This window comes from Odocoileus virginianus, chromosome 27 (assembly GCF_023699985.2).
Source record: "Odocoileus virginianus isolate 20LAN1187 ecotype Illinois chromosome 27, Ovbor_1.2, whole genome shotgun sequence".
Taxonomy (NCBI): domain Eukaryota; kingdom Metazoa; phylum Chordata; class Mammalia; order Artiodactyla; family Cervidae; genus Odocoileus; species Odocoileus virginianus.
The window spans coordinates 17771024-17788729 of NC_069700.1; the positions used below are offsets into that span (position 1 = coordinate 17771024).

The 17706-nt window shown below is 44.2% G+C and overlaps 1 protein-coding gene across 5 annotated transcripts; it reads left to right on the forward strand.

Moving 5' to 3' along the window:
• The first annotated feature begins 2298 nt into the window (after positions 1-2298).
• Positions 2299-15784, forward strand: LOC110151754 (butyrophilin subfamily 2 member A1-like). Of its 5 annotated transcripts, none has more exons than XM_020915177.2 (8): positions 2299-2518; positions 2815-3108; positions 3876-4223; positions 7180-7461; positions 8966-9187; positions 9577-9597; positions 9697-9723; positions 13957-15784. In XM_020915177.2, the coding sequence occupies exons 2-8, from the start codon at positions 3018-3020 to the stop codon at positions 14571-14573; spliced, it is 1608 nt and encodes a 535-aa protein (XP_020770836.2). In that variant the 5' UTR covers positions 2299-2518; positions 2815-3017; the 3' UTR covers positions 14574-15784. The 5 variants fall into 5 exon arrangements, with proteins under 5 accessions (XP_020770836.2, XP_020770834.2, XP_070312376.1 ...); XM_020915175.2 differs by having other exon boundaries at positions 2981-3108; XM_070456274.1 differs by lacking the exon at positions 2299-2518 and adding an exon at positions 2622-2752 and having other exon boundaries at positions 2981-3108.
• The last annotated feature ends 1922 nt before the right edge of the window (positions 15785-17706 follow it).

Sequence of the window (17706 nt, forward strand, 5' to 3'; positions counted from 1 at the left end):
TTTACAATGTACTGGGTGTTGTGCTAAAAGCTTTAAATGTTTTTTGTTTTGTTTTGTTTTAGCTTTAAATGTTTCACTCCTCATAGCAACCCTATGTCACAGCCTCATTTCAAAAGTGTGGAAACTGAGGCAGGGCCAAGTTAAGCAACTTACATAATTCATCAAAAAGTCAGTGCTGTTGGGGCACCTGTCCCCCACCTCTGTCCCCTCTACCCCTAGCCTGTTTTCCAGCCCCGATTGCCCCTGTGAGGGAGGGACCATGTGCAGCCCTAAGCATTCCAAGTTAACAATCACTGTAGGTGCCTATGAAAGCCACACCCGACTTGGTTCCTTCAGGGTTAATTGTCACACCTATAGTTCCAGCACTTCATTGGGTTAGCTCGTCAGGGTGACTTGGTCCAGAGAATGAATACACAGGAGTGCAAAAGGACTAAAGGCCAAAGTCTTAACTACTAAAGGGCATGTATGCCCTGCTTCGCTCCTCCCCTGTCAATGTGATGTGCAATCCGGGAGCCAGAACCAATCCTCCTGTGTTCAAGGTGTCTAGAAAGCCTAACTTAATACCTAAAGATTGTCTGTAGAACAAGAATTTGGGAGGAATGAAACCAGATGAACTGTAGTGGTATTTTTAATCCCACAGTAGAGTCCATTTTTAGCAAAGGGATATTTCCACACTTGATCAGTTATTGATGTTAATGGATGTTCCTTTCAGCTGACGGGTACCAGGCAGAAGTTACTCTTCATCATCATCACTATTTTGTTCACCAATGGATCCCCTCTATCTGACATGTGGTTGTCAAGTTACATTTGTTAAATAAACATGTTAATAATCCTCACTCTTTAACTGAATCTTTTCCAGATTTTAAGCCCCTACAAGTTTTACAATTCATCTCACAATATTTTCACACAATCCTCCTTGTATTAGTTTTCTATTGTTGCAGTAATAAATTGCCACAAATTTTGTGACCTAAAACAGAAATAAATTTATTATCTCACATTTTTGGAGGCCAGAAGAGCATCATGGGTCTCACTGGGCTAAAATCAAGGTGCCTGCAGACTGTATGCCTTTCTGGAGGCTCTAGGAAAGAATCTTTTTCCTTGCTCATTCAAATTGTTGGCAGAATTTAGTTTCTTGCAGTTGTAGGACTGGGGTGGTCATTTCTTGCTGGCTGTCAGCCTAGGGCTCTTGCCTGCTTCTGGAGGCTCCCACATTCCCTACCTCCTGGTCTTCTTTCTCCATCTTCAAAAGTAGCAGTGGCAGATTGAATCCCTCTCCATCTTGGAATCCACCCTGGATCTTCTTCCACTGGATCTATTTGACTCTCCTGCTTTTTTCCATTTTTAAAGAATTTATGTAATGAGATTTTGTCCATCCAGATAATCCAAGATAATCTTCCTATGAATCCAGGATAATCTCTCTACTTTAAGACCCATAACCTTAATTCCAACCTGTAAGGTCTCTTTTTGCCATATAATGCATCATAATCAGAGGCTATAAAGACTATGGTGTGAACTCTTCAGCCTAGCACACATAGCCATGGCCTGGCTCACTCTGAAGGAAGTCTCTATTCTGTACATGCTAAGGGCCTCCATGATTGGAGATTCATTCCTGTGACTCAACCAGAGGGACTCTTTTCAGAAATTTAATCTATAGTTGTTCATTCAGTTACTAGACCCAGGTATGTATGTAAGTATGCCTTTGCAGAAAAGATGATTCTCCCTGTTGATGATGTCTGATGAAATTTCTACTGATCTCATCTCTTAGTTCTGGTTCCCCAAATCTGACTCTGAGTCAAGGATTTTGGATCAGGTTGTCTGAGATGTAATCCCAGGAAACGCAAGTTCGAAAATAAATAAAAAGAGAAAGCCAACTAAAAGAAAAATGACATAAAGGGTACATTAATCAGTTGGTTGTCATGTGGCAACGGGGCTCCATCCCATCCATCCAGCACCAAGAAACATGTGAAACTGAGATGTGCTATGCTGACATCATCACCTGCCCACACCCCAACCACTGAACACACACACACACACACACACACACGCACACACACAAATGGGGAGGCCTCGCCTGGTGATTACAAGCAAAGCCAAAATTCTTGGGGAAATCTCAAGGCTTCAAAAGAAAAAGGAAAGTATCACGCTTCTGAAAAAAAAAGAAAAATTATTAAAAGGCTCTGCACAGCTCTAAGATTTCAATTCCAAAACTGTTTCTGTGTGTTCTGCCCAGTAACTGGTGAGAAAGCAAGCTCAGGGATGCCATTGGCTGGCTGACCCACAGTCGGCTCTGAATCATTCATTGAAAATCTTGTGACTTTGTGATCACCAGGTGGACCGGGACCCGGGGCCCGCAAGCCCCACGCCGCCACTAACAGGAGGCGAAGAAAAGTTTTTTTCTCCGCTTTCCGGAGGGTGGTGAATGTGCCCATGGGCGAGTTTAGGGGAAAGAGGGACAGCCAGAGAATCATTATTTGAGCGGAGGGAGGAGAAAAGAAAACGCAGAAATTAATTCTAGAAGGTAAGAAGGGGAGGGGATGCGCGACCGCTAGGGGTGGGGCAGAGGTTGGGAGGCGGTAGATGGGAGGAACAAAACCCAATAAGGGGAAAGGCGGGGACCCGGGGTGGGGAGGCTTCAGGGGGCGAGGGTGGACTTATCTTGCCGTCTAGCCTGAATCGCTGGGAGGAGAAAAAGGAGGGAGGGTTTGGAAGAGTATCAAGTGACGTCTGAAGAAACTCATCTCTGGCTGGAAAAGTGAGCCGAGGAGAGGGGAAAACTGCCTTCCAGATCGCTGTATTGTTGACCATTCCATGCAGTGTTTAAAGGATCAATCTATCGGGAAATACCTGAACCGGGAGTCGAAGGGGGCGGCCCAGGACGGAAGCTGGGGCGCGGATGATACCAACACGGGTACAGGAAAGTATGACCTAGATCAGAACTATGGTGCCAAGTCTCCTTGGCTGATTCTCCACATCTCTCTAGGTTTCCCGTCGCTGCCTCTCCGGGTGACACCTCTTGGATGCTTATGGAGCCAGTTGCGTCTCTGTATTTTTCCCTGCCAGGCTTCCTTCTCTTCTTCCACTTCCTCAGCTCGTTTGCACCGGTCTCAGGTAGGGGTGTACGCCACTAACTCCTATCAACTTCTCAGAAAGGAAAATCAACACTTAAGTCTGCAAAGGGTATAGAAGGGCTGCGGTTGTGCACACTCACCCTTTCATTCTGCACACAGTCATCAAATGGATCACAGTCATCAGATGGATCCCAGCGCACTCCAGTAGCGTGAGAGCCAGATAGACAAGCTGTATATAAAATCCTTAGTAGCTACATTTTAAAAAGGAAAAGGAAACCAACCGATGAAACAAACTTTCATAAAACATTTTAACTCCAAATAACCAAAGTATTATTATTTAAAATTTTAATTAATGTAAAATATGAACAATGAGATGTTTAACTTTTGTATTCTGAATTTTCAAAATTGTGTGTATTTTACATTACAGCACATGCCAATTTGGGACTAGCTAGTAGTGATCACACTGGACAGCTAGAGTTGATAGCCTATACCCCAGGCACTGTGCTGGTTTGGGAAACAGAAGAAAACCTCTGTGAGCTCAGGGTTCATGAGGGGTGATCAGGGTAGCCTTCTCAATGTGTTGTTCATGAAGCATTAGTACCCCCAGTAGACACCCCTACTAGGAGGCTTTTTTTTTTTTTTTTAACTACTGACCAGCCACATCCCTTGGTCCCCAGAGTCCTCAGTCCAGGAAGCCCCTGTGGCCTTAGGGAGAACATGTCTGTCCCCTGGAACACCCAGTTCCTCTTCTGTCTCAGAGAGTTGATGGCTGGTGCCCTTGTCTGATTCTACCGCTTTGTGTAACAGTCCAGTTTACTGTCCTGGGACCAGCTGATCCAATCCTGGCCATGGTGGGAGAAGACGCCACGTTACGCTGCCACCTGTCACCTGAGAAAAACGCTGAGGACATGGAGGTGCGGTGGTTCCGGACACAGTTTTCCCCTGCGGTGTTCGTGTACAAGGGCAGGCGGGAGAGAACAGAGGAGCAGATGGAGGAGTACCGGGGAAGGACAACTTTTGTGAGCGAAGATATCAGCAAGGGGAGCGTGGGGCTGATCATACACAACGTCACCGCCCACGAAAACGGCATCTACCGCTGTTATTTTCAAGAAGGCAGATCTTACGATGAGGCCATCGTGCTCCTGACAGTGGCAGGTGCGTGCTTTCATTTTGTGAGCTGCTTTTTCACAGCCTGACTCCTCGGGAAAGTTTTTCTCCTCACTCCAGGCCCCCTGCAGTTCAGGGATTTTGGGGCCTAGAATTCCCTGTAAAGAGAGAGGGTGGCTTTTCCCTCCTCGAGGGCTCACTGAATGGGTTTGCTCTGCTACTGTGGGTATCGGCTCTTGAGACACACACAGCTGTCATCTTGAGCAGGGGCGAATGATTAATCCCTACAGATTATCCTTATGCCTACTTCTGAGAAATCTCTAAGCATATTTCTCAGTACCATGTTTTAGAATTAGACATTTTTATTGTTAAATAGAATTTGTTGTTTAGCCTGTGTGTTGTGTCCAACTCCTTGTGACCCCATGAACTGTGGCCCACCAGGCTTCTCTGTCCATGGGATTTCTAAGGCAAGAATACTGGAGTGCGTTGCCATTTCCTTCTCCAGGGGACCTTCCCAACCCAGGGATCAAACCTGCATCTCCTGAATTGCAGGTAGATTCTTTATCACTGAACCACTTGGGGAAGGCCCATTAAACAGAGTACTCATGCAGAAAAGCTCCTAGAACTTTAACCTACAGATTACTGAATTATTATGAGCTACAACCACTCCTCATATCAACAAATAGGATACTGCCTTCTACTGACAGTGTCAGTTTTCTAGGGCTGCCATGACGAAAGGCCACGGACTGGGTGGCTTAAATAACAGAAATGTGTTTTCTCACAGTTCTGGAGGTTGTTAAGTCCAAGATCAAGCTGTCAACAGGTTTGGTTTCTCCTGCAGCCTCTGTTCTTGGCCTGCAGGTGGCTACCTTCTTGCTGGGTCCTCACCTGGTCTTCTGGGTCCTAATGTGGCCTTTGCTCTATGGGTGTGCATTTCTTGTAACCCTGTGTGTCCTAATCTCTTTTTATATGGACACCAGCAGATTGGATCAGGACCCACCCTGACAGCCTCATATTGACTTAATTACCTCTTTAAAAGCCCTGTCTCCAAATACAGTCATGTTCTATGGGACTGGAGGTTAGGGATTCAGCATAAAAATTTTGTAGGGACACAGTTCAATCCATAATGTGCCGCTTTTCAAAATCCCCAGCTGAGACAGGTTCCTAGGAGTAAAAGTGCTGTATAATGAGAAATATTTATCTTCATCCTTAATAGATACTACGCATTTGTTTTGCAAAGTGTTTGTACCAGTATACACTCTCACCGATCATATAGGATGCTCCACACCTTTTTCATTAAGTCCAAAGAGAAGTTTTTCACATGTGACTTCAATCTATTTTTTCTTTCTGGTAAATTATTTTCTATGACTGTGAGGATCAAATACCATTCTTGACACTTTTCACTTCCTTTCCCTTCCCTGCATTTTGCCTTGGGACATATCACCATCTTACATAGTATGCATTTTACTTATTTATCCAGATTATTATGTCTCTTCCACTAAAATGTAGTTTTCATAAAGGGTTGTTCTCTTTTTTGTTCTTGCTGTATCCACATCTTTAGAACTGAACCTGGAGCTTAACAGATGCTCAGTAAATATTATTGAAGGAATAAGTGAATCTACTCCATAAAGCTGTAAGTGGTCATCACATCACACCTGAGCTATCTCTATTCTAAGCCTGAGATCTATTTTATTTTTCACCTTTCCCCGTGAGCCTCTTACCAGTCCATGCTTTTAATCATCTTTGACATATGCTTTAGTCAGGATCATTGAGCTTATGCTCTGGTCCAAGCAGCCCTCAAATCTTAGTAGGTTAAATCAACAAAAATCTATTTCTGACACATGAAGTATATCCTTCAAGAGTCTGGTGGGGCTCTACTTCATACAGACCTGCCTGGAACTTTATGGTTCACCTTGGCAGAGGGAAAGAGAGCTTGGCAAATTACGGTAAACATGACCCTGGCCTGGCCTACCCTGCTCTCAACTGAGTCATTGTACAATTTTTTGTTTGTTTTACTGGTTTTTGGGTTTGGTTAATTGGCTGGCTGGTTTTGTCCTTAGATCTGTTGTCTCATACTTGCCCTTACTAAACCCCCCTGAAACATTTTGTAGAATTTCTTCCCAAGTTGCTGAATTCTTTTGAATCTTATCCCACTTCAGAGTTTCCGTGCCAGCCTTTCATTCTGCAACAAGTTGTTTTTTTTTCATTTTCCATCTTGAAAAGATCAAATTGAGGAAGAATCAGTAAGACTTAAGTGAGGTTTAAGTTTGTCTTTGGTATAATTTGTGGAAGGTGAATATCTCTGAATTGGGGCATAAGGCCTGGTTTTGCACGCTAGCTCTGTCAATTCTCCTAAAAACCAACACCTCCTTAGGATTATCAGATAGCTGTGGCAATGTGAAGCCCTAAACCAGGAGAAGAGAGACAGTACCTTGAAGTCAAAAAGTTTCTTAAAATTCTGCCAGCCTGGCAGGTTTCTGTCCTTATTATATTGAGCTAAAATTTCAAAAAGCCAGAGCTGTTGAGAAGTCCCCTCAGGGAAGAAGGTAAAAGCCTAGACCTGTTTGTTTCTGATCAGAGTGGACACACCCACCCAGAAGTGAGAAAATTAAAATCTCTAGCTGAATGAATCAGTCAACCTTTATTAGGAGGCAGATAGATGCTTGCTCATGTGATGGAGTCCGTAGGGAAAGCCCAAAGAAGAGTGCAACGTAAGCATTTCCCCTCTTAGAGATCTCACAATTTTTTTGCACATGTTCACCTCCTGGTGTTCAAAATCAAGGTTTTCTTCCTTCCTTTTTTGCTTACTGTCTTCTTCCTTCCTTCTTTCATCCTTCCCTCTTTCTCCCTTCATAGAAGAGAGTGCATGGAATGTGCCTAATCATTTTTTTCTGGACACCAGCCTCTTGCTTTCTCACCTCTTCATCATTAAGAGGTGCTCTCCTAAGACATTTTGGCTAAGACAGCATTACCTCTTTCACTGAGCCCTGGTCTCTCTCTCCAGGTCTGGGCTCAAAACCTGTTGTTGAAATGAAGGGCCACGAGGATGGAGGCATCCGGCTGGAATGTACATCTGCAGGGTGGTACCCAAAGCCCCATGCTGTGTGGAGGGACCCTCATGGTGAGACCATGCCCCCCCTGGAAGAGGCCTACACTGTGAGTGCAGATGGGCTCTTCCTGGTCACCGTGTCTGTGATCATCAGGGACCATTCGGTGAGGAACTTGTCCTGCTCTGTCAGGAACACCCTGCTCAACCAGGAGAAGGAAACTGTGATTTTCATTCCAGGTTAGTTCCCTGCTCCCTAGAGGCTCATTTTTCCCTGGAGGCTCATTTCATCGAGGCAGGATGCTCAGCAGACAGATTGGAGCCCAGCAGGGGGATGGGGAGGTAGGGTGGTGGGTAGAAGGATCCTGAGCCCTGAAGAGCTGGAAGCTGCAGCTGAGCTGAGGCCCCTCCTTGTCATAAGAGGAGAATCAAGTCGTCTCAAAACACAGGGGTAGGAAGCCTCCTTAAGAATAAATCTGATAGTTGTTTGATTTTTTTCTTTTTTTTCCTCTTTCATGGTCCTTATCCTACAGCAATTTTCAAACATTTAGAACAGTCCTAAAACAATGGATGATGGTGTGGGTGGGTGGTGTCTGCTGAAGCCCTCCCTTCCTCCCCATGAGATTTCCCAAGGGACAGTGCTGAAGAAAGTCTGTCTATAGACATTCATAAATGCATTAAAGAAGTACTAAACAAGTATCTCATATGTTCAAGGTACTGTTCTCAAAATCGAAGATAAATCAGTGAACAACATACAAGAAGATGCCTGCCCTCATGGGTCTCACATTCTAGAACACCAGAGGACAATAAGTGAAATCATTAATTCAAACAAGGAGTGAAGTAATTAAACTGTGGACTGTATCAGATAGTGATAAGCATTGTAGAAAAATATTAGGGAGTAAGGTGATAGGGAGTATTAGGGACGTGCGTGCTTGTGTGGTCAGTCACTTCACTCATCTCCGACTCTGTGACCCTATGGACTTTAGCCTATAAGGCATTGTAATTGTAAATGGAATGATCTGGGAAGGCTTCAGGGGAAAAGAGGCCATTGAGGAAGTGAGGAGTGAGCCGTGCACAGGTGTTTGAGGACTGAACAAGCCAGGTGGCAGGAACAGCGTAGACACAGGGCTGAGTCAGGAGCTTATCTGACAGTTTTCAAAGACCCCCTAAGACACAGATATGATTGGAATGAATTGGGCCGGGGAGAATTGGAGGAGATGAATCCAGAGAGGCCATGGGTCTGGATCGTATGGGGCAGTGTAGGACACAAGTGAACTTTGGCTTTTAGTTTCAATGAGATAGGAAACATTGCAAGGTTTTGAACAAAGAAATAACATGATCTCACTTAGGCTGCTGTGCTGAGGACAGACAGCAGAAGGGCAGAAGGTATGGACAGAAGCAGGGAGAAAGGTATTGTAATGTTCCAGGCAAGAAGGGATGGTGGCTTATATCACATGGTGGCTGTACTGATTCTATATGGCTGGTTAGCTTTTAGTCAGCCTGGTCCCACCCATGGTGATTCAAGGTGTTACTTGCTTTTTTATCTGCTGAGCCCCCAATCCTGGCAATCACTGTGGGGTGAGCCAGTGCAGAGTCGAAGTTTCTTTCCCTCGCTGGGGTTTCTCAGAGAGAAGCTGGTGGAGCAGGGACCTGAGAGAGCTCTTCAGATCTGTGCCGAGGGGCTCTCATTCTGGAGCTCCTTTTTCTCAAAATCCTAAATAGGATTTTGGGGCTCCCTTTTCAGAATCCTTCATTCCCAGAACATCTCCCTGGATGGTGGCCCTGGGTGTCATCCTGCCCTCTCTGCTTCTCCTCATTGCTGGGAGCATCTATCTCATCAAGAAACTCCAGCTGGAAAAAAATATTCTGTCCATGCAAAAAGAGGCTGAAAATGAAGAGAAAGAAATTGCACATAAGGAACTGGAGAAACAACGTGAGGAAAAAGAGAAAGAACTCCAAACAAAAGGTAAAAGAGTAGGAGTTGTGTCATAAAGGACACAACTCGGACAGCTAAAAGCCTGGGAAACAGAGCGGGCATGAATAAAAGCAGCAGCAAGGGCTTGGAACTCTCACATCCTAGTAATGAATCCCTCAGACCTGACTTTCTTCCACTCTGCAAATGCTGCATCCATTCACCTGCCCTATGTTGTTGAACAAAAGCAAATCTAAATAAGTACTGATAGTATCTAGCCACCTGATCATATATCATTTCTGGTATCTTGACAGCTCCGTAGGCAGTGGGGGAGGAGGATGGTGGTATTCATAGAAAAGATCAACTTTTCGTTATTTAAGACAAACTCAGATTTTCTTAGTTCTTCTCTTAAAGACATTCATTTGTTTCTATTTCTTTTTCAGAGCAACTTCAAGAAGAATTGCGTAAGTTTAGCATTTCCTGAACTACTCCCTGAATGATTTGAATTCTGCTCGGTTAGCCATTATCTCATGAAGTTCGTCTCTCTGCCTGTCCCACTGCAGGATGGAGAAGAAGCCTCTTACATGCGGGTGAGCGCCTCTAACAGTCCCTGGGATCCTGAGCTTTCTCCCCACCAGGCAGCCAACAGGATGCATTAGAGGAGCAAGGGGGCCCAAGGCTGGCTGGGGAAGTGGGAGCCTGGGATCAGTGCACTAGCAGGATCCCACCCAGTGCTGGATTCTATCTCTGCTGTCAGGGATACTCTACAGGTCTTAACCAATTCTATAGTTTACTCCTGACCATCCTTTCCTTTTTAGAATAATTCCATCCATAATCCGGAGAAGGCAATGGCACCCCACTCCAGTACTCTTTCCTGGAAAATCCCATGGACGGAGGGGCCTGGTAGGATGCAGTCCATGGGGTCGCTACGAGTCCGACACAACTGAGCGACGTCACTTTCACTTTTCACTTTCATGCACTGGAGAAGGAAATGGCAACCCACTCCAGTGTTCTTGCCTGGAGAATCCCAGGGACAGAGGAACCTGGTGGGCTGCCATCTATGGGATTGCACAGTCAGACATGACTGAAGCGACTTAGCCGCAGCAGCAGCATCCATGATCACCAAAGGTCTACCATACACAGTGAGTGAGGGAAGTCGCTCAGTCGTATCCAACTCTGCGATCCCTTAGGCATAGCCCGCCAGGCTCCTCTGTCTGTGGAATTTTCTAGGCAAGAATACTGGAGTGGGTTGCCATTTCCTTCTTCAGGGGATCTTCCCGACCCAGAGATCGAACCCGGGTCTCCTGCATTGCAAGCAGATTCTTTACTGTCTTAGCCACCAGGAATGCATAAACACTGAAGCTGCCGAAACCCAGAAAACCATACATAGAAGAGCCCCCCAAAAGTTACATTTTAGTAGCCGTTGTTCTCTGAGTCCTAATTAATTTGAAAGACGATGATACTGGCTTAGCTGCCTCTAACGTGGGAGATGGTATATAGACTACACAGTGGAAGAGCCATGTGTGGGAAAGGCAGTGAACTTCCCAGACCTGGCTCGGGGGTGTGTAGAGGCCAGAAATGCCTTCCTGCTCCAAGAGAGCACTGATATTCTGTGTATAGGGGAGGGGTTGTGGGCAAGAGGGAAAGCACAGGGTCCAATGACCTGGTCCCAGTGAGCACTTTTGAGTTTTATGATTTGTCACCTTCTGCTCAAGAGCATCAAAGAGTACAGCCTTTGCTGGATCCCACAGCACTCAGACGTTTCCTCTTTCAAATTTCAAAATTATCACCATCAGACATATAAACTTGGAGAAAGAAGAAAATCATTTTAACACAATTGTATTAGATGTAGACTGACTAATAGTAACTGCCCAAAAGTAACTGCAGAGACGGCTGCAGAATGTCAGGGGTCTGAAACATTTCTTATATCCGGACAGGTCATAACTGTAGTCATCACACCTATATTATTTTTTTTTCTTTTCATTTATTTTTATTAGTTGGAGGCTAATTACTTCACAACATTTCAGTGGGTTTTGTCATACATTGACATGAATCAGCCATGGAGTTACATGTATTCCCCATCCCGATCCCCGCTCCCACCTCCCTCTCCACCCGATTCCTCTGGGTCTTCCCAGTGCACCAGGCCCGAGCACTTGTCTCATGCATCCCACCTGGGCTGGTGATCTGTTTCACTATAGATAATATACATGCTGTTCTTTCGAAACATCCCACCCTCGCCTTCTTCCACAGAGTCCAAAAATCTGTTCTGTACATCTGTGTCTCTTTTTCTGTTTTGCATATAGGGTTATCATTACCATCTTTCTAAATTCCATATATATGTGTTAGTATGCTGTAATGTTCTTTATCTTTCTGGCTTACTTCGCTCTGTATAATGGGCTCCAGTTTCATCCATCTCATTAGAACTGATTCAAATGAATTCTTTTTAATGGCTGAGTAATATTCCATGGTGTATATGTACCACAGTTTCCTTATCCATTCATCTGCTGATGGGCATCTAGGATGCTTCCATGTCCTGGCTATTATAAACAATGCTGCGATGAACATTGGGGTGCACGTGTCTCTTTCAGATCTGGTTTCCTCGGTGTGTATGCCCAGAAGTGGGATTGCTGGGTCATATGGCAGTTCTATTTCCAGTTTTTTAAGAAATCTCCACACTGTTTTCCATAGTGGCTGTACTAGTTTGCATTCCCACCAACAGTGTAAGAGGGTTCCCTTTTCTCCACACCCTCTCCAGCATTTATTGCTTGTAGACTTTTGGATAGCAGCCATCCTGACTGGTGTGTAATGGTACCTCATTGTGGTTTTGATTTGCATTTCTCTGATAATGAGTGATGTTGAGCATCTTTTCATGTGTTTTTTTGCCATCTGTATGTCTTCTTTGGAGAAATGTCTGTTTAGTTCTTTGGTCCATTTTTTGATTGGGTCATTTATTTTTCTGGAGTTGAGCTGGAGGAGTTGCTTGTATATTTTTGAGATTAATCCTTTGTCTGTTGCTTCATTTGCTATTATTTTCTCCCAGTCTGAGGGCTGTCTTTTCACCTTGCTTATAGTTTCCTTTGTTGTGCAAAAGCTTTTAAGTTTCATTAGGTCCCGTTTGTTTATTTTTGCTTTTATTTCCAATATTCTGGGAGGTGGGTCATAGAGGATCCTGCTGTGATTTATGTCAGAGAGTGTTTTGCCTATGTTCTCCTCCAGGAGTTTGATAGTTTCTGGTCTTACATTTAGATCTTTAATCCATTTTGAGTTTATTTTTGTGTATGGTGTTAGAAAGTGTTCTAGTTTCATTCTTTTACAGGTGGTTGACCAGTTTTCCCAGCACCACTTGTTAAAGAGATTGTCTTTTTTCCATTGTATATCCTTGCCTCTTTTGTCGAAGATAAGGTGTCCATAGGTTTGTGGATTTATCTCTGGGCTTTCTATTCTGTTCCATTGATCTATATTTCTGTCTTTGTGCCAGTACCATACTGTCTTGATGACTATGGCTTTGTAGTAGAGCCTGAAGTCAGGCAGGTTGATTCCTCCAGTTCCATTCTTCTTTCTCAAGATTACTTTAGCTATTTGAGGTTTTTTGTATTTCCATACAAATTGTGAAATTATTTGTTCTAGTTCTGTGAAAAATACCGTTGGTAGCTTGATAGGGATTGCATTGAATCTATAGATTGCTTTGGGTAGAATAGCCATTTTGACAATATTGATTCTTGCAATCCATGAACACGGTATGTTTCTCCATCTGTTTGTGTCCTCTTTGATTTCTTTCACCAGTGTTTTATAGTTTTCTATGTATAGGTCTTTTGTTTCTTTAGGTAGGTATACTCCTAAGTATTTTATTATTTTTGTTGTAATGGTGAATGGTATTGTTTCCTTAATTTCTCTTTCTGTTTTTTCATTTTTAGTGTATAGGAATGCAAGGGATTTCTGTGTGTTAATTTTATATCCTGCCACTTTACTATATTCATTGATTAGCTCTAGTAATTTTCTGGTAGAGTCTTTAGGGTTTTCTATGTAGAGGATCATGTCATCTGCAAACAGCAAGAGTTTCACTTCTTCTTTTCCTATCTGGATTCCTTTTACTTCTTTTTCTGCTCTGATTGCTGTGGCCAACACTTCCAACACTATGTTGAAGAGTAGTGCACACCTATATTATTAAAGCAAAATGGATGGCTATAGTTTCCCCTACCTTTTGCCATACTTACCTCTCAGGCAGCAGGATGACTTTGGGGGACATTACCTTCCTTTTTTAGCCTCTGAAGGGTGCTCTTGTTAGTCATTTAAATCAGTTGTCAGCGGGTTAAACCAGTAGGACACAGAGGACCATGTAGGGACCCTTTATCACCCTTATCTGTATAGGGAAAAATTGGCCTTATTTGCTTAATTGAGGGAGGGGAAGAGGATGGATCCTCTTTGCTAGTTTAAGCCAAGTGGGAAACTTTATTCTAACTCGAGCCCCAGAGATCATATATCTTGAATAGAAAAGCTGACAGATCTGAGAACTTTGAGAGAAAGTGGGAGCCATTCATTTCAGCTTGTTGGCTTATCTTTCTGTATTTCTTAGAGCCCCAGTCCTCCTCTACCCGAGGCAGGCCTCCTGCCACTCAAGAGAGAGAAGTGCAGACTCAGTAATTCAATTCTATCTGTGAGCTCCCTGGGATCTGGGGTCAAGGGGCTTTCATGGAAAAGGCTGTTACCCAGGGGATCTTCCCTATGCTTTCTGGGATCTCTCAGGGGATCAGGAGTCAGGTCCTGGTCTCAGGATCTCACAGTCTTATGAGATCCCAGGCCTAAATCTGAGATTTCCTCTGCAGCTGATGTGGTCCTGGACCCAGACACCTCTCATCCCGAGCTCTTCCTGTCAGAGGACCGGAGAAGTGTGAGAAGGGGCCCTTCCAGGCAGAGCGTGCCTGACAACCCGGAGAGATTTGATTGCCGGCCTTGTGTCCTGGGCCTGGAGAGCTACTCCTCAGGGAGACATTACTGGGAGGTAGAAGTCAAAAACGTGATGGTGTGGGCTGTGGGGGTTTGTAGAGACAATGTTGAGAGGAAAGGGGAGGCCCTCCTGGTTCCTCAGAACGGCTTCTGGACCCTGGAGATGTTTGAGAACCAATACCGCGCCCTCTCCTCCCCAGAGAAGATTCTCCCCCTGAAAGAGCGCCTTCACCGGGTGGGCGTCTTCCTGGACTATGAAGCTGGAGATGTGTCCTTCTATAACATGATGGACAGGTCACACATCTACACATGTCCACGTTCACCCTTCTCTGGGCCCCTGAGGCCCTTTTTCAGACTGGGTTCTGATGACAGCGCCCTCTGTATCTGTCCATCGTTTAGAGGGGCCCAAGGGGTCACAGTGCCTGAGGGGGGCCTGGTCCTTCACAGGGCAGAGACCCACCACAACCGCCAATTCCCTGGTCTCACAGCCAGGTAGGGAAACTCAGGCCACCTCTACCACAGCACCACCTGGAGGAATACCACCCTCCTTCCTTCTGGTCACAGGAGACTCTCCCCCAGGGTTCCCCTAGACCTGTCTTCAAGCCCCAGAGCATGTGTCTCCCTCATTAGGCTATTGCTTTAGTAGCTTGTTGCATGTAACCATGGGGCAGGGGCCAGTCTCAGGGACGCTAAGTGCTGCCGCATAGCTACCAACCAACAAGTAAGTGTGAGAAAGTGACAGGCAGAGAACCAGCTGCTTTAACATTGGATGACGCATTCAGCCTGAGACTGGAATTGACATCAGGTATTGTGGATCTGGGGATTCCCTAATAGCTCAGTTGGTAAAGAATCCACCTGCAATCTGCTGGAGAAGGGGTAGGCTACCCACTCCAGTATTCTTGGACTTCCCTTGTGGCTCAGCTGGTAAAGAATCTACCCGCAATGCGGGAGACCTGGGTTTGATCCTGGGGTTGGGAAAATCCCCTGGAGAAGGGAAAGGCTACCCACTCCAGTATTCTGGCCTGGAGAATTCCATGGACTGTAAAGTCTATGGGGTCACAAAGAGTCAGACACGACTGAGCAACTTGCACTTTCACTTTCACTGTGGATCTGGGGCGAGGACAACAGGACATACTAGATGTAAGAGGGGCAGGGAGCCAGAAATGGAGGTCAGAGATGGAGGAAGTAAGACAGAAGGTCCACCCCCAGGATTTCCAGAGCACACAGTAAAGCTCCACAGGCCTAGATTCAGGATGATCTAGGATGAAGGAGGATGAAGGACAAGAATGCATCTGGGCCTGGCCTGGCCTGGCCTGGCTCAGGTGTCCCTACAATAAACAAGGCATCAGTACTTTGTTATTGGGTGTGGCCTAAGGTTTAAGGTCCCAGATGAGCAGATAAGCATTGGACCAAGTGGGTCTCAAAGTTCAGGTTCAGTGAGGAGAGCAGTGCTTTCCAGCTTTTTGGCCTCAGGATGCATTTAGACACATAAAAAATTATTGAGGACAGAAAAGTGCTTTTGCTCATTTGGGTTATATCTATCAATATATGTGGCATTAGAGATTAAACTAAGAACTTTTTTAATTTATTTATTAACATATTAAAAAAGGATCAAGTCAATTATAGGTTAAAAAGAAAAATATGTTTCAGGAATGATCACTATCTGTTGTTTCCCATGTAAAATAAAGTTTATTGAGAAGTGTGGTATTTTTTTATGTTTTTGCAAATCTAATGTCTGGCTCCTAGAAGGTAGCTAGATCCTCACCATCTGCCTCTGTATTCAATGCTGGAATCACAGGTCATGGAGGCTCTAGAAAGCATTATCTACACTAGTGAGAGAATGAGAGGAAAAATGATAAATAAGAGCTTAGTATTATTATTATGGACCAGTATTAACTTTGTAGACTCAAAATGTAACAGAGATGGCCCCCCCAAAAATCTGTAAAACATCCTTTGAGAACCAGGATAGAGGATCCTGGAATTGAGTCAGGCATTTAAAATTATGACATAAATGGGAGTATTTTGGACTTTATGTAATTCAGTCATCCAATTGTAAAACCTGGCTGAAAAATTTAAAAGATACTTATAAAGTTCAAAATTGTATTACTGCAGTTCCTACAGTAAACAAGGCGTCACGATGGACACGTTCTAGAAAAGAATCTGGAACATTGAACTTGGTGATTTGTTGAGATGGAAAACTGGTTTATTAATGTGCGTGTGTTTTATTTTTGGTACTATTGACATGATAACATTTGAGCAGTTTTAACTAAAAGCACCAGACTGCGAGTCAGGAAACAAGTGCTACTAATACCTGCCTGTATTAATCTTAGAAAAGTTACAGCTTTTCAGTGTTTTGGCATTCCATAAAATAAGACTTTGAGTGGGTTTGCATATCTTTTAGTATAGTTTACAAAACACTTTTATTCATTCAGTATCCTTGCTTTCTCATAAGAAATATACTGATCCCCATTTCACAGTGAAACAGTGTTGTCTAGCAAGTTAAAGTGATTTTTGTCATTGTTTAAGGAAAATAGAGTTTTCATTCATACTTTTAAAAAAAATTGTCTCATCTTTAAGGCACCTTCTAAACATAAAATTTAGATGTTTTAAGTGTTTATTGAAACTAAACATGAACCCAATGCTCTGCTAATCACTGTACAAAATAGCATAGAGCTCAGCTCCCAGCTTCCTTTACTCAATCTTTCATTCATATATTTACTTATTCATTCACTCTCAAGAAATTTATCACCTTTAATGTATTGACCATGTGCAGTCTGTTGTGCCATGAAGGAAATAAATAAACAGGATCATATTATAGAGAGGAATGGGTGGGAGCTGAGGAGGGCTACTTTAGATAGAAAATTAGATGGTAAAGTTAAGGAGGGCTTCCTGAAGGAAGTGATGGGTCTTCTGAGACTTGAGGACTAAGAAAGATTCCCAAGCGGCAGGAATCTTGTGCCTACGGGCTCCAAAGCAGAAATAAACTAACTAGTTAAAGAACATAACCCCCTACTGCCAGAGCAAAGACTGAGAATGGGACAAACAAGTAGAAAGGAACAACAGGAAATAGGTAGAAAGCAGACAGACTATCTGGGGCCTCATAGCAAAGTGCTGAGAACCAAACTGAAGCAGAATCTTACTGAAAATCAAACCTCAAGTGAACAGAAAATGTCTGGAGTCACCCAAGTGTTATTATTTCCTCTTCCTAAAAGGATTATTTTTTTTTTTGGCCACACTGCACAGCTTGCAAAGCACAGAGTCCTAACCACTGGACCATCAGGAAGGTACCAGATTACTCATTCTTAACAGCATGGGGAATTAAATATCCAGAATTTCCTTCTTCCTGGATTTGGGGCCTGGCAGGGAGGCGGAGTAGAGTATGGAGAAAGGGGGAATGGCCCCCGGGGACTTCGCCCTTCCGTTGGGTGTCACGAGCTGAGCCCGGTATAATGAGCCCAGCACTCTCAAGGGCTGAGAGCCACAGTGTCTGCGGCTCCCATCCGGACTCTTGGTTCTGACTGTGACTTGGATTCAACCCCAAGAGGAGATTCAACCCCCAAATGTCGGGTGACTCCAGACATCTTCTGTTCAGATTCAAAGAATTCTGAATCAAGACCTTCTAGTGGAAG